Below are 25060 nucleotides of genomic sequence, written 5' to 3'. Positions count from 1 at the left end.
AAGTATGTCCAAAAAAATAAATAAATAAATATTATCAACAGTGAGATTCATACACTGGGGAATATATTTTCACTGGCAGATTTATCCACATTTGGATATTGGTTACAGAAGGACAGTCTAATGTGGGACTGAGTCAGACTAAAGTTATTGAATAGATCCATGCAGCTACTTCACAGATAACATGAGTTCATTGGTTGTTATTTGTGACTAGGAAGCAATTAGTGAGACGTTTACTGATAGTATACTAGTTTCTAGTTTAATTTGCAGGTTCAGTGGTTTAAAATAACCCAGCAGAAAGCTGTGTCTGGACATGATTTTTTTTGTTTGTTTGTTTGTTTTTTTGTTTTACTGAATTAGATGTGAATTGATGTGAAACCTCCTCAAGTCAAAAACATTTTGACCTTAGAGATGAAGTGAGCGATTGACACCGTTATGGATGTGAAAGAAACTGGAAGGTTTAAACATTTAAGGTTTGAGTTTTCACAAAGATTCAGTTATTATCAGGTGTCCACCGGCTCAGAACATCTCTGAAACAAGTTGCCCCCCACTCAGCAGTTCGGACACAGTGGTCAGAGGAAGGACAGAACAGATTTTGGCCACCACCCACAGGAGGCTGGGAATAACCTTGAACATATCCAAATCTAACTTTCCCACACCTGAAGGATCTGCTGCTAACTTGGGTCCAGATATCACAGGAAACCTTTAAAGGTCATATAAAGTCCAGACCCCAAGACATGGATGACCATGGTTAGCTGGCTCATTAGAGTTCAGCTTTTTATTCACATAATGAGGATATACACATACAGTAGGTAAGATCACATTTTTCCGGTAAAGTTGTATTGATACACATGATTGCATTTATTAAGCACTATATTTATATTTACGAATTAACCAGGGAGGATGTCAGGGTGGATGGTGGGTGTAAAAACCCCAAATCCTCTCTGTGGTTTAGTTAACTGGAACACTTCAGTGTCTCAGTGTCTAAATTAATACAGATCACTGTCTTGTGAAAATATTGTACGTTAATGAAAAACATTTTCTCATAATAGCTAATGTTATCCAGTCAGATCTGAATCTAACAAGCTGTTGCAGTTAGTTCTATTTAAATCTAATTTGTAGGAGGTAAACTGTTACTTGACAATCTGACAAAGCATTATCCACACAAGTTTATGAAAATGATCATTATCACCACTTAATAATAATATATACTGTGTTAAAATGTGTGATTTCAGATTGATTGTGAACCAACTTTGTATCCTTGAATAACACTGATAAATTACATGATTCTGTGTTGACAAGGTCCACATTCCTTTTTGTCAATTGCTGAATATTTGGAAAGGGACAGACGACAGACAGGAGGAAAGGATGAGAGAGAAAAGAAAGACAGAGTGGCGAAAAGGAGGAGGAAGAGGAGGAGGGTGGCTTGTGAAGAGTAATGATGAATTATGGAAGCTTGTCCCCAGGCTAAGGAGTCACTGTGGAAGAAGAAGGGAGGCCCGGATGGATGAATGGATGGAGAAACAGACAGGGAAAGATGAAGTAAGACAAAAAAACAGTCGATAAAAAAAAAATGACAATAAATATAGGTCAGGGCAGAATGAAAGGAGGAGAGACAAGAATGTGTGGGTCAATACATTTTGTCACTGAGCAAAGCAGAAAACTATGTAATGCCGCGGTTGCCAGAGAAACCAAGGGGAAGCTTTTTCATTTTTCACGCTTTGTTGCCCACGGTAACTGTCCTGCTATTGAAGGATGGATAGAGAGGAGGAGAAGAATTAGGAGTTAAAAGACACCAAAAGAGTGGGAGTGCTAAGGCTGTGAAAACTAATATCTGAATCTGAATCAGAGAAACATTTCTGTTCCAGTGACAATCTCAAACATTTTCAATAATGTCTGTTATGTCCCCATCCATCACTGAATAATGTACAGTAACACTGACTGAGCCTCTGGCCCACTCATGATATAAATGATATTTAAATTTTATGAGCGAAGTGTCTGTGGCGAAATACACAGAGAAAGAAACACCTGTTGTTTATGTTGCCCCTCTGTGAGAACGTCTCAACACTTTGCTTTGTCTAGGTACATGAGCATAGGTTCTTCAAGGGCAGCATCAAATAGTTTTATGAGTTGAAAAAAGATCAAAATGCTGCAGAGATTTATTAATTCCACATACGCTTTACTTTTTACTTCTAATGATAATAATTTTAACCTTTAATTGTCCCGCACTGGGGAAATTGCAGTTCCTGCTGTTTGACTCATCCATTTGTTCACAAACTTCACCTTTTACCACTACTCCACAGCTCCCAAATGCTATTTGCTATATGCTATACATTTGAATTATATTTGTTTCTATTTATTTAAATGATTACTTTTTTGACTCTCGTGGGCGCTGTCATTTAAACTGTGTGCTGTTGCTGCACTGTATACTTCCCCAACGTGGGATAAATAACCAACATACATTACCTACAATGCAACTTGCTCACAGTTGAGGTAGGAATGCTAGTAGCCACAAACGTTTCCTGTAGCCTGTGCCTGCCCCTTGTCTCGTTCTAACCACCAGATATTGTCATTTCAAAGCTGTAGTCTTCAACACAAGCTCCCTCTGGACACACTGAAGGCCTTATGCCACATATACATTACTTCTAACAGCAGGAAACAGGCGTTAAGCAAACAATGAGGGCTGTCTTTGGTCACCTTTACCTGTAGCATGTTTCTGGCCTTTTATATAGCTGCATCAGTGTTATTAACATGCAGTATTAAATGGCTCTCACATGCCTGCACTTTACTGAAATTCATTTTTCCTAATGTCAATTATTCAGCACGTTCGACCTGAACACTCTGAGAGGAGAGTTGGGCTTTTTGGTTGATTTGCCTCCTGGCCCTTCGCCCACACTCCCTGCTGCCCCAAGGCTGCAGCCCCGTCTGCTCATCATCAGCATACAGAGACCAGTCAGCTGCCACTCATCAGTCTGCTGCTGTCACACTCTGCGTCAAGAGGCTGGGGATCTCCTCTCTGGAGCCAATGAGCATCTCATCACCACAGATAGAAGTTAGACGCTCCTCTGTTCTGATAACGTGTCAGTCTGAGATTCTCATTCCACGGTGGAACGATGCCATCAAACACAACAAACTCTCAGAAGTCTCACTCCTTTCTTTAATTACCTGAAATAAACGTGTGACTTCTCTTTCTGGTTACTGTTCATTTTTCGCTTTCCTCAGCCGAAACTGAGCTGCAGACTCTCTGCTAATGAGCAGCTGCTCAGACTGGCTCAGCCGTACTGCAGTTAATAGAGTGAGCAAAAATGTATTCTCTCACCTTATAAAACTACATGTTATATTCACTGCATGCCTGATATGCATAATGCATAATGGTTTCTATTACATGTTCAATAGGAACATGACACGGGCTGTTTTAAAATGTATGTTTCTGCTGCTGTACCATTTGAACTATGAGAGGAAATTAGTCAAATCATACAGGTCAGTAAAAGCACACTGTGAAAGGTGTGTAACAGAGCTAACCCTTTGTTAAAAGTCTGGATTGCACAAAGTTTCGTGTCGACCTGATGACTACTAACTATGCATCACATATAAAACTTTAAGAACCTAAAGAAACAATATATAATATGCTGTAATACTCTGATGTGGATTATACTCAAACCATCTGCTATTTCTGTCAGCTTTTCTTTATTTAGAAAAGGGTAGTATTGATGGGTAGTGTAGGAACGACTGTTAAACAGACTGTAAATATCCAGAGAGACTGCTCTAATGGACAGAGGCACAGTTCATCAGTGCTGGTTGTATCAGCACTGATTAGTCCAGAAGCTCTGACAATACACTTTATCAATACAATGAGAGACAGTGACACATTACAACAGTACTGCAAGCAGTACAAATTCAGGACAACAACAACAACAACACTCCTTAATTTGGACCAGTTGTATTTTAAAGAGTAAACTGATGAAATGAATGACTCACATATCCTAATGTTTCAAGCCTTAGCTTACTGCTTTGTTGTTTATGTTTGAAAATAGATGATGACGTCCTGGACTGATTTGTCCAATACAAAAAAATATTGCCGTTTATGTTTTATTTTTAAATGCCTTTTTGGTGGTTGCATGAGACAGCTTCTCGTATTTAAACTGACTAATTTAATTGTAATATAAACCAGTTTAGCATTTTCTGTGTCTGAGGAGGAGCTTTGTTAAGTGCCCAAAAGCAACTTAAGATAAGATAATACTTTATTGATCCCCATTGGGGAAATTCAAATGCTACAGCAGCACAAGGACACAGACACAGGACACAGAGAGCAGGCAACTAGAAGGACATTAAATAGGACAAATACAACAGTCAACAAAAACAATGCACAAGAACAAAGTGAGAACAGTTGTGGATAAAGTGACTTTTAAAACAAATACATATCCTCTCAGTGAGATCAGACTTGTGTGGTGTCCACACTGTACAATCTGATGGCAGTGGGCACAAAGGAGTGTCTGAAGCGTTTAGCTCTGCACTGGTTGCTCAATGCAACAAAGCTCTCGATCAGTCCCCTGCACTCCTCCTCCTCGTCATTACTGGCAATACATCTGACCATGGAAGATAAGTCGGAAAACTTCTGGAGGTGACTGGTACCAGAGTTGTAGCGGAAGTCGGAGGTGTAGAGGTTGAAGAAGAATGGTGCCAGGACAGTTCTTTGGGGAACCCCAGTGTTGCTCATCAGGACCTCAGATGTGCAGCCATACACGCTGGCCCTCCTGTGAGGTAGTACAAAATCCAGGCAGCAATGCCAGGTTTAAGTTGCATGTCTCTCAGGAGGATGGGTTGGATACTGTTGAAGAAAGTTACTGTACTCTCACAGTGCTTCCTGTACTCTCAACATGAGACAATATGTGAGGCTTGAAGATGAAGGCTTCTTCCACACCCATGTTCTGCCAGCAAGCAAAGCTAAAGGCACTGCTGGGATTTGAACCCAGGATCTCCTGCTTACTAGACAGGCACTTTAACCAACTAAGCCACAGTGCCCACTATTTGAGCTCCTCCTCCAGTGCTTGGTAGGCAAACTGGAATGTGGGCCATAAACCCAATATGTTTTGATAGTTTAATTAACTATACATTATGACTCTTGAATATTATATGAATTCTATGCTGTAAGACTGTAGTGTACAAAAACAGAGAAAATCCTTCATTCCTTCCTCAAGGTCATTTGTTGATGCAGGGAGGGAGCCAAAGCAGAGCACAAAAAGCTTAACTTGGCTCAGCTGCTCCCCAACTACAGCTTGACATCATCTGGTTGACGTCTTTTGGCCAATATACAGCAGGAGTAGTTACATTTTATTGGAAAGCCACTTCAACTTGCTAAACCTGCTGCCACCACATGACCCCTGCAAGACCCTAGTCCTGTGCTTTTGCACTGTAACCAGAAGGTCTCCTAACCATGACATGTCTCTGCAGCGCCTTCTGCTGTCTGGATACCTGAGCCTACAAGTTATTGACATGTCATGAACCAAAACTTAGATCTGTATCATACAACGCAGTATCTTAATATCTTGCAAAATTATTTTTTAAATAAATGAATACATCATTATGTGCAGACCAAGGCATTTACATTTACAGGCATTTCAAAATGGACAAGTACTGTAGAGTGCTGTGTTTCCCGCTGATATGTGTTGCTGTAGAATGGACAGTGCCTAAGATATTTATAACATATTACTTGAGTAAATATACTCGATTTGTTCCTGGATTGGCACATTTCGTTTACTGTCTTTTTATCTAAACCACATATGTTCATTCTAACTTCAGACCTGCTGCTCTGTCTCTGACACTGTCACTAGAAACCTTGGGATGTTTCCTTGAAAAGACTGGAAAGAGTTCTGGTTCAGGAGTCACAGACAAAATATGGTCTGAGTGGGTGATCATGTTTAGGGTCAGTTTAAAGGGCTTTGAAGAGGAAAGGAAAACGAGGAGAACGGAAGGCTATCAAAGAAAGAGAGGGAGAGGAAGGAAGGAAGGAAGGAAGGAAGGAAGGAAGCGGTGAAGGAGGGATGGTGATGATGCGTCTCTGACGAAGAGCGAGGGAAGGAGAGAGGGGTGGAGAGAGGCGGACACAGAGCGTGAGAGAGAGGCTGAGGCAGCACTGGATCATCGCTCGGTATCCATCTCTCCCTTTCCATCTCTCGCTATCCCTCTCCCTCCCTCTCTCTCTCTGTGCGTGTGTTGCTCGTCTCCTCCTGGTTGTTGTTGCAGCGGCAGCGGCGTTGATCAGCAGCGGCAGCAACAATGTGGTGCATCAACTGCGCCTCGGACAAAACGCCCGCGATCCTTCACAACAAGCTGCTCTACTGGTAAGAGAGAAAACAAAACAAACAAACAAAAACACCAACAGAAATCGTGAGGAAACAAGCTTTTAAACAGCACCTCGCCTCCTACTCACTCACTCGCTGACTGCGTGTTTTCCGCCCGCGGTGCCGCACTGCTGCGCGGCTTCTCTTTCACCGTCGCGTCTTGTCCAAGCAGCTGATGGTTGTAGATCTTAATGAATTGCGACATGACAGCCCGGTGGGCTGCTTCGGGACGTCAGGTTGTTTGCTGGCTCTGGCCGCAGTGCGAGGAGCATTGATGCTGCTCTTATTAGGAGGATTAATAGTGTCATTAGCAGCGGTATTGCTGTTATTGGTGTATCAGCTGTTGAGATCCAGGCGCTGGTAATGTGCGCAGATGAGGCGGCTTTGCCACTAATGACCTGTCGTTTTGCGCATGCATGTGCGCGTGTCTTCTTCTACCTGTCTGTCTGTCCCTATCTCCTTTTACAGCATACTTTTCCACCTTTTTATCTAGGCGTGTCATCGGTGCGGACTTTAAGTCCAGAAAACTTTCGGGTTAAGGATTAATATTGATCCTCCAGTGAGCTCAGAGTGAGAGAACAAGCCTTTGGACTCAAAGTGGAACTTTAGTCACTAAATGAATGAATTTGCGGAACTTTTTTTATTGATGTGAGCCACTTTCAGGAAGTTTGGACTCAAATATCCAGCAGTCAGAAAAGCTTGTCGTGCAGTAATAATGAACTGCTGACAGACAGTAAGATGATACAATAGACCAGGGTGGACATCTGAACTCAGATATGCTCCATTGTCATAGACAATCTGGGCCTGCTGTGGTGAAAGAGGTCATTTAAAGACAAGCTCAGTTCCAGGACTTAGTGGCCATCTTGTTTATCAGCTGGTTGTAATCAGTGGGTCATTGTTGGCTTCCTTCCACTGCCCACACTGACATGGATGGATTATACAATGGGCCCCTGGGCTCAGACATGTAGAAGACCCTAATCACTTATTATCTGGTCACATTTAGGACATTTTGTTGTCAGATAGTCCTATTGGTCGTCATTCATTGCTTAATGTCTGTATGGTTTACGTTTTTTATATTAATCTGCTATCATTTTGTTCCTGTTTGTGGTTGTTTATAGTTTGTGTCTGTTTCAGCTCACTTGGTGGTTTTATAGTTTTTCGTCTTCTCTTTTTGGCCGTTGTGGGTCTTTGTAGTTGACTTTACATCAAGAACAAACAATCAGGCCCCCTTCTAACTTCAGACCCCCTCACTCCTCCTCCTCCTACTGGGAGATCAGATATTTTTAATTTTATTTTAAACATTAAGAACAAATGAGAAAGGTGATCACAATAAATCTCATAGGATAGCATCATAAAGACACAACAGAGCTGTGAAGTGAACAGATCGGTAGCGATTCAAGCTGTATCCAGTATGTGAACGTCATCCTTAATGTCAGCCCTGAAACAGCTTATTGGTTCTTTCAACAGCAGCTGGAGTGACGTTACTAGGTATGCAGAGATACATTGCCTGGTGCACTTATCTCTGAAGTGGTACGAGGAGAAGTGTAGGTTAAGTGCATGTTGGCATTTTTAAGATGTGAGAAACATTCCACCTATTTATCCTGGATGTTAACATCACTTCAGTTGAGCCTGTTAGAAAGATCCCACATGGACAGATAAACATGTAAGTCACTGTAACTACAGGAGTAAGTAGAAGAATCAATATTTAGAAGAGATGTATGAAAAAAGCCAAAAATACTTGTAATGAATAAAAAAACTTTAAAATGCTCCTGTGTGACTGTTCCATAATCTGTTTGCATTTAGAACAAACAAGTATTTCTAACTGAGTGAGTCTGAGAGGAGAAGGGTGAACTCTCCTGGAAGTTAGTTTGAAGCTAGTATGAGGATCGATCATCAGTCATCGGAGATGAATGGCACAGATAACTTCCTGAATATAACAGTATATTTTGTGCCTGAATTCCTCTTCATGTTACTGTCCCTTCACTGTAGCTCAGAGACACAAGTCTGTTCACAAATGTGTATGTAAAAATATTATTTTGACACTTCTCAAGAACATTGAAAATTGAAAAATTGTGAACCTCATCCTTTGATGCACGGTTCAAGGTGTTGTAAGGTGTTTTTTTTGTGAGTTTAGATGATAACAAGGATTTCCCAAACAATCATGACTGTCTTCAATAATGTTTAGGATGCCCTCAGGCAGGAAGTACATGGAACTGATATCTGGAAATAAGGATGTCAGAGTGACGTGTACTTAACTAAGTGGACAGTGGTAGATTAGACTAAAAGGGATGTGTCCTCTAGTCTGTCTTTGAACGTTCTCTGCTCCTGTTGGAGACACATTCTGGAAGTTGTCATATGTTGTCCATCATGATGTTGCGCCAGATGCCCATTCAGTCCTGATGTGATTCAGGCCAGAAAAGTTCCTGCTGATATCATGGAGTCAACTTTTCATTTTGTGACAGGCAGTCAGTATAACACAGGAGACCCTACGTGTTCCTACAAGGTATCTGGTCGTCTCACTCTGTGCACAAAGGTCTGATCTCAACCTCACACCAGTTTTCATTTTTATTTCTGAATGTTTAATCCAATAATCCAGTCAGACCTGCTGCTTCTGAATCATATCTGTGGTGAGCAGTTTTTCTTCCTCAGCCAGCATGGCCGCACAAATAATATATACATAAAACAAAGGAGGAATGGGTGCTTGTGTGTTTGTGCATGTTTGGAGGAAGTTAGTTAAGCAAACAGTATTGAATTATCAATCTCCTCCATCGAAATCAAGCAAATATTGCTTCCCCAACTGTCTGAGTGAGTCATTGCATACCTCGAAGCCACAATAGCAAATATCACAGATAATTCCCAGAGTTATTTCCGTGTGGCTGCAGGTACAGGCCTTTCAGAAGGGAAAAGTTCTCACTGTACAAACGGATAACTTTTAATGTAGTGAACAAACTATTGCAATAAAACTTGTGGTTGTATGAATACACAAAATACAGAGGGTTGACTGCATGGATGTGTTTAGCACATTCAGCTCAATGTCTACATGTGATTATTGATGGAAAAGATTCAATAATCCAGTGAAAGGATGTGGAGTGGACTGATTTTTCTGCAATTGGAGGATTGGATGTAAATGAAAATCTGAGAAGCTCACAGTGTCTCTCGCCCTCTCTCTCTCTCTCTCTGTCTGTCTCTTGTTGTGTGAGGTGGTGGGGTTAATCTGCCTGAGTAATGAGTCTGCTGTCAGCGTGGACAGAAATCAGACGGCTGAGGAGCCAATCATTGTTTTGACATTTTCCTCCCTGACCTCACAGCCTCTCTGTGATCCTGCAAACATTCAGACAAACCGTCTTTTGCAGTCTGTGTGTCGGGTGCAAGCAGATTGTAGTGTAATCCAAGCATCGGCTGTTTATGGAGCAGTGATCATGCACTGAACCTAAACACTTCAGTAGTTCTTAGAAGATATACACTTACAGTTCTGAAAAACATAAAAAAAAAATGTTGGCTTGGGTTTAAAATATTTACACAGTGGTTAAGAGGTTTTGCACAGGAAGACGCTAGCAGCGGTGTGGTGACCAGAGACCAGGAATGTTAATGAAACTGTAGAGAGAACAGAGAGTTGTGACACTGATATACAACAAGGCTTTTGGTGTCGTGACGTAAAGTGGGCGTGCATCATATTGAAGTAATCCTAGTTTTGAAGCAATTTCCCAGTAGGAACAACTGACACAGCTGATTTACATATGACACAAACTGAGATTCCCCCAATGTTTACCACAAGGAAACATTGTCCTGGACTTTGGTTCCTGTCATCAAATTCTCCATGGTCATAGCGGGTTGAATCCTGATGGAGCTGCACCCCTGTTGACAATATTTTCTTTTTAAAAAGAGAGCGGTGAAGCCGAGAAGTTTTATCCAAACTTGAGAAATATTTTTATATTCTGCTTGATTGACTTGGAAACATTTAGACAAGAGGGTTACCTTGGCAACCACAGCTTGGAACTCCTAAAAGCAACCAACTGTCAGCTACTAAGAGGTGGACAGGTCTTCACACACACATTCTGTGGCTTTACTAAAAGCAATATGTCACACTTTCACAGAACAAGACGCCTTTACTTAAACCTAAAATATTTCATTTATAATGACTTATGACTAAAAAAGTGGGGAATCATTCAATTTTGGAGGCTGGGATCTGAGAATATTTGCTCATCGTGTCCTTAAAAACAATTGTCAGCATATTTGCAGATGGTTTTTCTAGTCAATCAACTCTTTCGCATGAATGAAGGTGAATGTGAACGTGAATATCATAACGTTAAGATATGGTATAGGATTCAGATTAGGTTTAATGCCAGCGTTATAGTGAAACAAAAGAGAATATCATATAAAACGTACAAAATAATGACCATTGAAAAAAATCTTCTTAACAGAGGTAAATGTGACTGCTGGTGTGTGCGTTGTGATGCCTCGTTACTGCGGTGAACTGAAGCGAGAGCAGATGTGTTTGTGTTCATGCTCAGCTGTGCCCCCTACAGCAGATGAAGGTCGTCTGTACCAGGTTTCTTTGAATCGGTTCTGACTTTGGTTCAGAAACAATGTGATGGTCAGAAAAGAATATGAACATAATGTCTTATTTACTGAAATGAAAATAAATGATCTCGGTCATTTCTTAATAGTGCATCATTTAATAAAAATGGGAAACTTGTGGTTGTTTAAAAGTGGAATTTGGGCGAGTTAGGAAGAGATGTGAGGAGACGGCTCAACATCTGTAGGCAGATAGCTCCATCTGCGATGTGATCACTGGTCCGCATGAAGCTCAGAAAACCACAGAGACAAGATGATTTACTGCAGACTCCCTGCCGTCTGTTAAAACACCACCAGAATTACATTTTTTTTTAGATTATAACCTGCCTGACTTGTGGATTTACAGTGTTTATTAAAGTCTCCGTCCAATTAACCATTGAATTAAACCCTAATAATTACTCTACATTTGATCACAGTCACTTGAAAGGCTTCATTTGTTGACTGGTATGTTTAAATTCAGCTGTTTTGTCAGAACAGATGTGTGGTGGTCCTTTTTTATTTTTTTTAGCTTTATCTCTTCTGGTATTTTGTTTTCATACAGAACTACTGCAGTCATTTATATTCACTGTTCAGTCTGTTTCTGAGCGTTGTTACTGATCTACGTGTCTATGATGAAGCTTCATTTTAGCACCTAGAGGAGTCATCCTCAGCCTCGCGGTGCAGGTGGGAATCCAGCTCTGAGGCCCAGCAGTGTGGCGCTTCATTAGCTCTCTGCTCTGCTGGTGGGAGTGTTGAGGAAGAAAAGATAGACTGAGTCATGCAGGCTGTTTGGAGCGTTGCTGAACGAGTTGACTCAGCGGCATTGTTGCTTTAATCCCAGAGGAGCGAGGCTGTTGCCTGGAAACCTCCGAGCCGATTCTGACCGGACTCCCTGCTCAGCCTTTCTGGGACACATCCAGGCTCTGAGGTCTGTAAGAAATGCAGAGCAGAACCTACTGCTCATGAAATCATATTACACTGTATAGACTGACACTGAGCTGATGTGTGAGGGTGGCACTAGAGGATAGATCATTGGGTGATTCAAATCTGAAGGGTTCATCTTTTGAGGAGCAGGAATGTGATCTGGCAAACTGCCTTTTAGGTATATGAATAGAAACAGCAAATTCATCAGAATACAACCTTAAATCAATGTTACATCCGTCTTTGTAAAGAGGCACATCGTTTTTTTTTTTTTTTTTTGAACATTTGTCACTTCTAAGGTGATGTTCTTGTAAGTAACGCTGCTGCTTGTGTTGAGCTGCTTTGCAGGTTGTTGGGCGCTCATCCATTCACCTCAGTTATGATACGCCTTCTCTCTTCTCTGCCACTGTCCAGTTCAACTGTAAAACTTTCCACAGAAATCCCTCTAGTACGTGTGAATTCTTTTTAATGGGTGGAAAATGTTTGCACATTTCACTTTTGTGCCTTTTTTCACATAGTTCATTTGTGTATGTGAGAGACTGATTCTGAATAAAGTCCCACATAAACAGCCCACTCATACTGTGTTTATTAATCCAATGAAAAGACGCAAGCCAAGAATGTGTTAGGGTGCTAGGAGAGGGTGGTCTCAGCATGCTTGCAGTCGCCTCCTGTAGCGTTTCGTTTGCGTCAACCACAGAACAGCAATAAATGGCAGTGTCGACATTTGCTGTTGAATAACGTGTAACTTATCATATCATATTCCTCCCTTAATCAGGATGAAATCTAGGCGGGAAAGCATCCAGATGGCGAGGAACCACATTTGGTAACCGCACAGATTTTGAATTGCATCCCTGTTCCTCTCAGTGAGGTTTAGAAGCATGTGCTTTTCACTCTGCCAATCAGAGAAGATCAAGGAAACACTCTCAGGTCAAATGAGAGTAAGATGTGGTCTACAAGGTCCACCTCTACATGAACACTGAGCATAACTGCTTTATAAGGTACAATGAGGCAGTGACCTAATGTTGTCTAGCTTCATAATGTGGTGACAAGTACCTCAGTCAACACGTATGTTCTAATCATTGAGTGTATCACGGGGGTCGTGTTGGACGTTGAGACCCACCCACTCAACCCTCCGCTACCAGTTAGCTCAGGCTACTGCCGGTCACTCAGAGTGGGAAAGCCCTTAATCATGCAGAATTTTAAACCTTAATAAAAAATAAATTAATGAGTTAGAAAACAATTCACTCCCATACAGTTGTCATGAATAGTGAAATAAAGCAAAACTGTTTTTTTGAACCAGGCTGTAAACATGTTTAATAATGCTGTAAAGTTGGGCTTTTTAACATGGGGGTCCATCGGGATTTGCTCCCTTTTGCAACCAGCCTCAAGTGGCCACTCGATAAACAGCAGGTTTTTGCACCTCCACATGGGCTTCATCGCTCAGCCCTAGAGGTTGCTGCTTGGTTCTAATATGAAAAATGTCACTCAAGTGAAAAAATCTTCTTATGCCCTGCACTAACACTCTGTGGTTGAGGTATTTCAATGATACAGGGTTAATCCTTTAAAATCTAACTGTAGAGAAACGGCTTCCCTACTCTATAGCTGTCATTTCCCATTAGATTCTATTGAGGACTTGTTTCAGATATTTCAGATAACACCTTAGGAGGAAATTACTTTGTAATTGTCACTGTTTTTGTGTCTCTCTGATCTAATGGAAAAGTTAGTGTATTGATCCAGTCCAGTCATTATACACAGCCAGTGTATGAAGAGTAAATGCGTGCCGTTTTTCAGCAGTTACGTGTTGATTTATTTAGCCTATGAAGCGAAGTTATTAGCACCTTATTATTTCACTCTGGACCAAGGTGCTGGGCTACGCTGTTGATTAGCACTCTGGAAATAGGAGTTCCTGCAAACAGAAGAGAGACAGTAGAAGCCTGAACTCGTTACTGTCTGCTTGTCTTGGGCAGAAAGTGTCCTTGGCAGGTCCAGTGTTCTTCCCTCTACTTCTACTGTTTCCTCAGACAGACTGAGGCATGATGCAGCAAAATGCGAAGTAGAGTGTCCTATACAGTATCTGTGTGTGCGTGTGTGTGTTGAGGGCTGTGGGTGGATGAGCTGGGCTTATTATGTCTGCTCAGCTCAGATCCTATATACACACCGCCCAGCTTTACTGCAGCAGCGGGAGGAACAGGTTCATATAAACAGCCTGCACTGCTCCAACTGCGCTTTCAATGTGCGTGTCTATGTGTGTGTGTGAGATTAATCAGTGTTTTGTGCTCTGCAGTATTTTGTGGGCTTCAAACACCCCCAGAAGAAAAGAACAACCAGAAGGTGCTCAGATGTGTGTGTGCCCGCACAAGTACGTTGGTGTGTGTTTAAATGCGTTGAGAGAAAAATTGGCTGAGCGGGACGTAACAGTCAGCCTTCCAGGGCTTGAAATTAACACCCGCCAACCCTCCAAATGCAGGTAAAAATTAACTGAGGCGACTAACGTTGTTAGAGGACAACATGGCTGAATCACAAGTCTAAATATTCCTGCAACCGGTTCCCACTGCTTCCATAAACACAATGCAGTTCTGCCTCTCTGAGGTTCTGAGACTTGTGGCCTTACATATGAGTTCTATACCAGCCTACAAGGCACTGCACTTAAGAGGCACAGAGGCCCAAGTCTAGGGAACCACAAAGAAATACAAAATGACCACAGACAGATGGAGATCAACCAGATGGAGAATGAACACAAACAGACGTTGAGAAACTGCAAACAGACGGAGAACGACCATGAACAGATTCAGAAAACCAGTTAGAGACTCAAAATGACCACACAGAGTTGAAGAACAACTGTAAACAGATGCAGAAGTGCCTCAAAGTGATGTACAGTGACAACAAAGATGACCATAAAGAGACAAAGAATGACCATAAAGAGGAAAAGAATGACCACAAATATGTGCAAAATGACCACAAACAGACACAAAACAACCACACAGAGACACAGAATGACCACAAAGAGGTGCAGAGTCATGAAAACAACAGCTGTCTATACAGTCATCTTCTTCAGCTTTGATTCTTGCTCCCAGGAAAAAAGGGATTGGACGCCATTTAACTCTTTTTGACCCGGTTGGTCAACTTATATTGCAGTGTCGGACACTGACGAGCAGGCTAAAGGACAGGACAAACATGAAGGGCATGGTGTCTTTGAAGTGCAGCTACTGCTACCAAGGTTTCAGATGTAGAATGTCAGCATTTGCATAGTGGTACTCTCTGGTAGCTCAGATGAGGGATTAGCAGGCTCTGGATTTACAGTTGTGCTCGAGGGCAGTTAGATTCTGGCTGTTCCCTCAGTCCTTCTCTCGATCGTCTGCAGCAGAAAATAAAGTCTTAAGAGCAGAACACAACAGCGTCCATCTGCAAATTTCTATTTAGTATTTAATAACACTCTCCATCGCCTCCAAGACCCAGTCAGAGAGACGAAACTCATCCAATGGCAGCTCTCTCTTGTGAACTGCTTATACAGGCATAGATGTAAAATGCAATTTGACTTGTTGGTTGAGACATACCAACCACATACTAAAAATATTTCTTTGACAATGAGTTGATGAACTGCTTTTATAAATTTATCTCATCTTATGTCATCTTCTATAAGTGGGCTGGAGCCTATCCCAGCTGTGATTTGGCAGAAGCAGGATACACCCTGGTCAGATCTTTATAAACTTATATGTACTGAATTTAGGATTTAATACAACACCATCATAAATTTTGAAGCAAATTAAGGCAACATTTGTTAAGCAAACACTACTGTTTAGATAGGTAGGTAGCTGTACATATATAGCTGGTATTTTTCAAGAGCGTAGAACTTCCAACATGGCCACTAGAATGATGACACATTGTTCCTGCTGCCCAAATGTTGCCACTCCTCCTTACTTTCTTTTACTATTGAACAGATGTTAGTAATTGTGCAGGGATATGGTGTGTCTTTATTTATCAGTTGTATTCTGTCACACATTTAGTGATTAACAGTACCTGTTCGTCAGCTGAAATAGTTAACAATTAGCATGAAAGAGATTTCTCTTTACTTTAAAGGTCACTTTAAAGTCATATGCATTGAATTAAGCAGTGCAGCACAGGTAATCATTGCATGACCTACTTTTCAGTTTGGAGTAGCTGTCCAGGAAGTTGTACCAGGTTCCTTTGGATGATCCTTCAAACACTGACAGAAAACACTTCCAAAACACGAACAGGGAAACTAGGTCAATTTCAGAAATAGGAGGGAGATTAGTAACTGTTGTTTTTGGTCTTAGTAATGTTGATCTTTAAATCTGGAGCCAAATCTACGAGATTTCTGGCTTGGTTTGGGATCTTTTCTTTTAGATAGTTAAGTTGAGCATTGATTTGCAATTAATATTTTTGTATTTCATTCAGTATGGTTTGTATTTGATACTAAATACTACTTTGGTTTTGTTTAGTTAATCTTGGCACAACTGTTCACAGTAATTCAGTGTACTTGTTGGTGTGGGACACTGATAACTAGACGATGTTATTATATCAATCTGTGTGTCATTGTGGTGAAAGCTTCTTGCTGTTTTATAAAGTGAGGCCCAAGATGGGGAACTCCACATGTCTTTGCCAGTAATTTACATATAATTTATACACAAACGCAACAGCATGTATGTTACCACTGAATGAAATGTTCAGTAAATGAGTTATGCAATTTAGTTTCATAATCAATGAATATAGTCAACACAACAAAGTGAAATATTTTGTTACCGACAGTTAATAAACTGTGCATGGCCTTGTCAAGTTACATTCTCCTGAATATATTTATTCAAGAAATAACAGAACTACTTTATTTCAGGTTAATATCTAGAAAAAAAATCAGCTATACTCTAGGTGTTTCCATAGACACACAACAAAGCAGAGAATCTCTCAATGGAACCACCAGCTGAATGCATCATTATATTAGTTTTTATGCATGAAAAGGATCTTTAAGTGCTGATGTCTTTCTCTACAGTGTGAAGATTTAGAATGTTCCAGTAAGTCTGTACAGCCTGCGTCCTCCATAGTTGCTGTGCTGCCGCAGTATTACCAGACAAATGCCTCAGTTAACATAATTTCATGTACATATATGCCCTTTTGTTTGTATTTTCCTTATCCATATTAAACAAACACAACATATCATAGAGCTGATCTTCATTTTAGAGCAAAAATGCAATATTGTGCAATAGACTTAAACTAATCATGACGTACATGGGCTGCAGCAATCCTCGAAGTAATACACCAACAAACATTGTTTTGCATAAGTGTTATTTTTTCGAAGATGCACCATCTATATCTGCAAGTGAAATATTACAACAACCAGCTGTTTATCCCCATACAGTAGTCCATTTATTAACATTCCTAACATTATTGTTACTATTAGCATCTATTGTTCTGCAATTCACACAGATTCATCTTAACAATACAACAAACATGACCTCATCAACAGTATAAAATAATAGAACCACTATGTAGCATACCTAGCAAACAATTGGAGGGAAGAACTATAATAAAAGGGAGTAATTGGTTGAGTTCAAGGGGGTTAATTGTTGTTCTAGTGTGTGAACCAATTGAACACTGGCCCTCATTTTCCATCTAATTAGTGGCAGAACAGTTGACCCTTGAAATGAAACAGCAGATACCTCAGAGGTTGAATGTGATATTATAGATTAACCATTATAAACCCAGAATGAAATACTGATAATACCTTAGATAATGTTATGGAGCAGACAATATGCCTTTTACAGGGTGTACTGATGAAAGGAGCATTTTCCTCACATTTCCAGACCAGGAGCACTTACAAAGATAATTACCCCAGAGATTTGTGCTGATCAATTTGAATCTATTTTCTGTGACTGTTAAAAACAGCTTCGCTTTCTCACCTGAAATGCCATTGACTTCTCAGCTCAGAAATAGACCCGAGAATCACGCACATTACACATTAATGCATGTGATGGAGCGTGTGATAGTCTGTGTGCACAGGAGGTCAATGTGTGCCTCTGTGTGTATATACGTACTTAATTTAACTGCTTGTTCCCAGTGGATGAGTTGCAAGAAGGCTGAAAGAAACTGCAGTTGCTGAGTTCATGGCAGAAAAGTGACTGAATTAGGTTTCAGCTATGATGTTTCACCTCACACAATGTTTTTCTGACTGCCAACGCCTATTTTACCCACAACCACAATTGAATTGATCCAAGACAGTTTTCTTTTTTTCACACTGTAAAAAGAGTTCACAGTTCACATGCCCCAACAGTATCAGAAAATCACAATGAAACTTTATTGACAAAGTGGTTTTGCTTAACGGTACACAAACACATGCACTATCAGACTTTCCAGTGTATTGTTCAGTTCCATCCATACATGAAACATTATTCAAATTGAAATCAATCCTTGCAAAATCGTTTGCCTAACCGGTTGTTTTGCTAACTCTGTATTTCTGTCCTTGCACTACATACATTAAACATGCACAAAAAGCACATATTTATCCCAAACAGAGATAAACAATCACATCAAGTGGCTACATGGTTATTAGATGCAGCTATAGAACAGATTAGCAAAGGTTAACGCTGAACCTCTCAAACTGAAATTTGCTTCTGGTCAATCCAATCTGACTAAGGTGGTCAAATAAAGCATTTTTATTCTGATTGTTAGTGCAACATTAGTGTCCATGTGTGACGTAGCAGCACACCATACCTACATTGAACACAGAAAAAGAAAAATGACCTGGTAGTTTGAATCAACGAAGGAAGGAACAACATCTTTGTATTGTCATGAACTTGTCCGAGTGACCATGAGCAGTCTGTCCAGGAGACACTACGCTGTTGATTTTAAAACCACTGCCCTTTAATCAGGATCAGACCACACTGAGTAGTTCAGTTAAAACATGCCAATGCAATATTTGCTCCTTGTTGTCTTCCCGTCTTTCCTCTCTTCCCGGTCTCTCTCCTCTTCATTCAGTGTCCTTGTGCTTCTCATCACCTGCTGTCTCCTGGCCTCAGTCCTCTGCACCAGCGTCTTCTTTAACCTGGCGCCATTCGCTCTGTTCCCATCTTTTTGCCCATTCCTTCATCTGCACTCCTCTCACCACACCCTCCTTGTTACTCTCTGTTTTTTTTTTCTAATCGCTGTCCCTCTCATCATCATTATATAGTTGAAGGCTTTAGGCAACATCCTTTTTCTCCCCCTCCTCCTCATTTGTCCTGCCTCACCCCTGTCCTCTCTTTTCATCTCATCATCCTCGTTTAGCCTCCTGTCGCACCGCCCTCCTCCTCTCCCTCTTCTTTTTCTCTCCTCTTGTCCATGCCCTTGGAATTGTTCAATCCTCCAGTCGTGCCTACGCTTCTGTTTTTTTTTTCTCCCATGCCTCATTTGCCTGTCTTTGTTACACCTGCCTGCCTTCTCCTCCTCCTTTTCCCTCTGTAGTATTTTGATTCTTTAGCCTCCACGTTCAGCCAACAATCCACACTCCACTCACACAGAGACGTGTTCCTGAGGCTCAGATGAGCAGCGTGTGCAGCTGGTGACCCACAGTGACTCCGCTGAATAGCTGGGCGTCCGTGCTGCAGATAGTGTTTGGCGACAGTGCAGCTTGCGACAGAAGACAGTATTTATTTTTAGCTGCGTCCAGGATCAGTAGACAAAGCGGCCAACGAGGAGACATGTGAAAAATTTCACCGCTACGTCACATAACATCGTGTCCTCAGGTGCAGTTCTTGAATTTTAGCAAATATCATACACTGAAAAGATGCTACAAATTAGAAACACATACAATTGTGGCATAGAAGTGTATGACAACTGCAAGGATAAAATGAACAGGGTTGGTCTCTATTGACAATGGGAGATGTATAAAGTTTAAGAAAAGGGACATTTTAATCAAATCAAATCTACAAACAGACTTAAAGCTGCAACCCAAGTGGCGCCTCTTATAAGCTGTGAACAAAGCATATTTACAACTACTTCCCAGATTTCCAGTTTGTGGCCCATAGTTTTGCTTTGGGAGAAGATTTTTCACAATAATGACACAACAGGAGCCATGTGTAAACAAGCATAACACCGGAGGAGAGCAGCAGCCACAGGAAGCCGTGAATGTTAATGAAATACAGAGAATTTTAGCAATGATAGGAGAAAAAGTCTTTGGTGACTTAAAGAAGGGGGGGAACAAATGTGAACTAATCTTTCGTTTGAGGCTTTTTGTTTTCGATGGGAGTGACCAATGCGGCTGAGAGTTTCCCAAATCTTCACCACCAAGAAACGGCGTCCACAACTTCCACGGTTCCTTGCAGCGTCAGGTGAACCCAGAAGGAGCAGTGGTGTTGTTGGCATTTAGCTTTCAAATACAGAGCGGTGACTGCAAGAAGAGCTCCTTCCACACACTGGAAATATATTTATGTTCTGCTTGTTTCACTTGAAACGGTGCTGTCAGATGGAAAATGAAGAAATATCGTACTGTCGCTTTAAGAGGATCATATTTTGACTCAAACTCTCATATGCATATACTTGAAAGAAATCACTCACTAGGATAGTGCATTCAGACTCCAAGCTGTGCTGCGTGGATGGAACAGTAACAACCTAAGGAATAAACACAGAGTCTTGACCCGTTGAAACAGCTGCTTTGTTCATTGTCAGTCAAATGGAAAACTATGTTTGACCTTTTATGTTGTAACTTCAAATGGGCCCTGAAACGTATATAATAAATGCATCGTAGAAATACAATAATTATCATATATCTAACAACACTGACTTGGAAACAAATGGAGAGCAAGAGAGTTACCATAGCTACCAGAACCTGGAACGTCCACTAGTAAATACTACGACACGATAGGCAATGAGCAGATAACTTAATATGTGGATGGGTTTTATGGGCAAGCAGCAACCTCCCAGGGCTGAAAAATGAAACCAATATAGAAGTACCAGGAAGAAGCGAGAAAAGAAAATAATAAATAAAGAGGGAGAATAAGGCAGATGTCAAATAATAAAGAGACAATGAAGTCTCTTCTTGTGACCTTTAGCTTAATTTGGCTCTGTCAAAATAATCAAGGAAACAATGTTCCGTTCTTCAACACCAAACCTTTCAGTTCGTTTGTGATCCATCCGATTTCTTTTCCTCTGTTGCCCTTCGGATTTAATTTTCATGCTAGCCAGAAAGCAAACACATACTTTATTTTTGGAAGTGCTGTGGTTGCCATGGCCACACCGCGTGTTGACAAGGAGAAGTTAAACAGCTGTCGACAGAGACGGCAGCTGGAGATAGTCGTACCTTTTATTCTTTCTCACTCTGTTCTTTGAGTTTTGTTGCGTGGCTCTGACCTCTGCGGCTGTTTGTCTGTTGTGATGATTGTGGAGGCAGTGTTGGAGATTCATGATCTCCACGTTGACCTCGCCTTCCTCACTCAGCTTGCATTCAAAGCTCCTCTGTGTGGAGCGGCAGCAGGAGGTCGTTCATCATCATGCACCCTTATGACGTGACCAGTCATGTTTTGTGGAACGTTTAATAAAACATAAAAGAGCCTAATAGGGTTTTGCAAATGGTATCTGTTCTGGTTTGAAGGGCTGGCACGCTACAATACACCGATAGTGGTGAATAATTAACCAAATAAAAGATGATAAATGTTCAGCTGCACTGTAAAACCGCAGCATCTGCTTAAATGCTCTTGCTAACAACATGCAACTACACTTTGGGTTCAGTGTCACTAATTACAAATAAATTCAGCCTGAATTTACTTCAACAAGCGAACAAAGCAAGCAAGTTGTGTAATAATTGCCTTTTGATAATAAAATGATAAAAATGTATTGTCACCACACACAGCCTGCAGTTCACCTTCTAACCACTGAAGGAGGTCAACAAATACCTTGCACAGGTTATAGTACATTATTAAGAGCACCAACACGAAGATGTTTTTGGAAAATAATATATTTTATGCTAATTTTGCTATCTGGAAATCAGAGTGGAACATAAATCAAAATTTGGCTGAACTCAACTAACCTAACATCAAATAAATATGAAGTTCATTTTAAGCCTTATGCTCTACTAGAAGTATTCAACCCTCAAGATTCATCCCTCCTGACCGAAGAGACAAATTCTTTCCTCACTAGGTACAGCTTCATATTTGAAATTTAAAAACCTTATGACTAAGTCAGAACTTTGACAATAACCAATGAGAGAACCCAGTCTATGAGGATATGGATTTCATCTTCTTTCACTTTGATTGGCTGTTAGCGAACCAGCTTGCAGCCAATCTGGATGTGAGGGTGCACCAGTAGATTTAGTTTAAATCTGTTTCCCTGTGAGATCATTTGGATGTGGCGCATTCAATGCCCCCTGATCTAGCTTAATGATCTAAATAATATCCTGCAGTGTGTGTTGCGCTGTTATGCAATCGTGTTGTGTGTTTGAGTTTGAGATTAGTGAGAATATCCGTGGAGTTTTTACCAATGTGTGTGATGCAACCTGATTTCAAAATTTGTGAGGATTTTAAAACTCGTGTATTCTGAGCTCAGAATTGGCTTACTTCAGCTTTTGTTGCCGTGCTGCATCTGTCATTTTTTTCCCCTGAAAATGAGGTATTCGAGGCTTTCCACAGAAAGCTACATTTCATTGTACAGTCTGACTTTAGTTGTTTTGGTGGCCTCAGGCTGTGTTGAGGGCTGAGACATATCTAAAAAAACAAAATCTCTCCATCACTTCCTCTGACAGATTTTTTGTGTGTGTGTGTTTGACAGCTGTGCTAAAAAAAAAACTCAAATAAAGGAAATGTGCTTGAAGTCTTCCTGCAATAGACAGTTTATGTGCAGCTGTCTGGCATCACTGCATGTTCAGCAGGCTTTTTATTGCTGATTTCTTGTCATGTTTTTTTATATGGGCCTGGGAGGTGTCGTGGATAAAAAAGAGATTCTTTTATGAACTCAACGGCACAGTCCCTTATCCTATAAGGAGTCTCAGTTGTATAATGTTGCATCAAAATGGCGCATATCAATCTGATTAAAATACAAAAACTATAGTGAAAGTGATAAATAGTATCATTTTTAAGGATGATGGCTATTGTTTATTAATGTGAAAAGTAAACAATGTATATGAACTCATTTTCACTGCTCTGAATGCCTCCTGGCACGGTTCAGAATATTCAGTGTTTTTATGGATTACTAAATTGCATTACTTGCTATGTCATTTGGATTCTCCCACCTTTACACACACACTCACCATCACAGCCATGATTCATCCAGTTTCAGAAGGAGCAGAGGGCAGCGATGCTGGACCAAAGATAGCCAGCCAAATGATTTCAGCCACCACACAATCTCCTGAAATAGACTTCCAAGCTGCTTCGCTGCACGTCCTCCTCAGGCTACCTTATGGCTGTCGTTAAGATTAATGATGCAGGACATAATAGCGTTATGATATTGATTTTTTTTTTCATACTACCTCCTAATGAATGAAAGGACATAAAGAGATCAGCGACATGTGATCGGACGATACTTTCTGGACCCCTGAGGGAAAATTAAATGATGGCTGGTGCAGTGAATGAAGAGCAGATAGAGGAATAAAAAATTGATCCCATGTTTAACTCTAAGTGGATTAACATCCATCTACTTGTGATTTGATTACTCGATGTGTCCATTTGTTACCTGAAAATGCTGTTGTCTATTAGAACTGTGATGCTGTTGGACTGAAAGCTTTGAAAAACGTCTCAGTGCCGCTTAATTATTTTTAGCCACGCTAGCAGCATGGCTCCAGGGATGGCACTGCCAGTCCGACTGAAACTCATTATTGGATGGATTTCCAGGATATTCTGTACAAAGGCTGCAACTAACGAGCGATTTCTGATAAATCAACTCATTAGCAATAAGTCAAGGACAAATTTTAACTGAATTTTTTGGCAGCTGGACATTTGAGGGGGAGAATTGTCATTTTGTTTTTCTTGAAAATGACTTGTGAAAATGGTTATTTTTCAAAGTTCTCAATCTGTTTACTGATGAACTAAAAAATTTCCAGCCAACCTGCCCACAGGAAGGTTCCCAGAGGATGAATCCCAATGAGTTTGATGATCATTTGACTTTTCGTCTAGTGCCATAATAGCCATGCAATCATCCAGTCAGAAGTGTCAGTTGTTCCAATACTGTGATTCATGACTAGGTAACTGCATATCCAGACTGTATTGTGATTTTTAGAGAAAGTGGACAAAGTGAATGGTTTGGTTGGTATGTCCAAAAAGTATTTAAAAAAGCAACTGGACTTGTCATTTCACCACTCATCCGAGTAGCTTCTTCAGTTATAAGGGACTGGTGGGAAGTTGAGGTTTAAACAGGAAACTTTGTGGGTAAAACCCATCAGAAACTTGATTGACCAGAAACTGCTGAAATGAATGTGTTTGTAGATGGGTTGTTTGTTTTCCCCAAAGTACAAGTCTGTACATTCCTCACTGCGCTGAACAGCATACACTACATTACTCTATTCTGCCTGGGTGTTTTGTCTTTGAGGTGGAGTGGGATTGGGTTTGTGTTTCCTGAAAATTCTCCCGAGTTTCTCCAATACACCAGCTATGTAGGAGATGACAGTGTTCTTCCTCCTGCTGTTCTCCTCCTCCCTGTCCTTTTTGGGATATCTTTTTGAGTCTTTGACCAAGGCCCAGATGGGCCTTGAGCGTTTGTTTGATGTGTTTTTTCTCCTCCTTTCCATCCAGTTTTGTGGGTATGGTCTGTTCTTGGTGCTGAAGGGTTCTGATGACTCCTAGTTTATGTTCCAGGGGGTGGTGTCTTCTGTCTCCTTCTACATGCACCGAACTATCCAAGAAGGTCAAATTATCTCCGCTGATGTCCTTCTGAGTGAACTTGATGTTGATGATGCTGTAAACTGTATTGATGTGTCGTGTGAGAGATTTGGTTGGTATTCATACTCAGACACAGTACGGCTTAATTGTGCCTAATCTGGAAGCACCCTTACAATGTAGAAATCCATCATCATGTCACATTCCTTGTGTTAATCACTTCTGTAAAGATGCCTTGTTGACATATTTTAGTGGATGCAGAGTTTGGTATTGTCTGCAAAATAAACAGAGCTGCAGATCTTTGAGGGCCTCATTCTTCATTAAACCAACAGGCGGTTTATTTGGGGTGTTTGTTTTTGGAGCAGCTCTGCGAGAATAAAATGTTAATGCTTTGTTTGCTGATAGCAGAACTGCAGAGGGGAAGATAACAACTTATTACATGGGAATTAAAGTGTGAGA

The 25060-nt window shown here is 40.8% G+C and overlaps 1 protein-coding gene and 1 non-coding gene across 7 annotated transcripts in view; one reads left to right on the top strand and one right to left on the bottom strand.

Moving 5' to 3' along the window:
* Positions 1-25060, top strand: part of LOC125003515 (IQ motif and SEC7 domain-containing protein 1-like) — a 148419-nt gene that overhangs the window by 85620 nt on the left and 37739 nt on the right. Inside the window, exon 1 of one of the 6 annotated variants that reach the window (XM_047577522.1) lies at positions 4284-6338. The exons of the other annotated variants lie outside the window; for them this stretch is intronic. Within the exon in view, the coding sequence (XP_047433478.1) occupies positions 6274-6338 (65 nt within the window). The 5' untranslated portion in view covers positions 4284-6273. Of the gene's footprint in view, positions 1-4283; positions 6339-25060 lie in introns of those variants that run through there. 6 annotated transcript variants of the gene reach the window in all.
* On the bottom strand, positions 4946-5019 carry trnat-agu. The gene has a single exon. It is a non-coding gene; the product is annotated as a tRNA-Thr (tRNA).

This window comes from Mugil cephalus, chromosome 1, assembly GCF_022458985.1.
Source record: "Mugil cephalus isolate CIBA_MC_2020 chromosome 1, CIBA_Mcephalus_1.1, whole genome shotgun sequence".
In the NCBI taxonomy this organism is placed as follows: Eukaryota; Metazoa; Chordata; class Actinopteri; order Mugiliformes; family Mugilidae; genus Mugil; species Mugil cephalus.
Note: the sequence above shows the minus strand (reverse complement) of the source record. Positions and strands in the feature narration are given on the sequence as shown.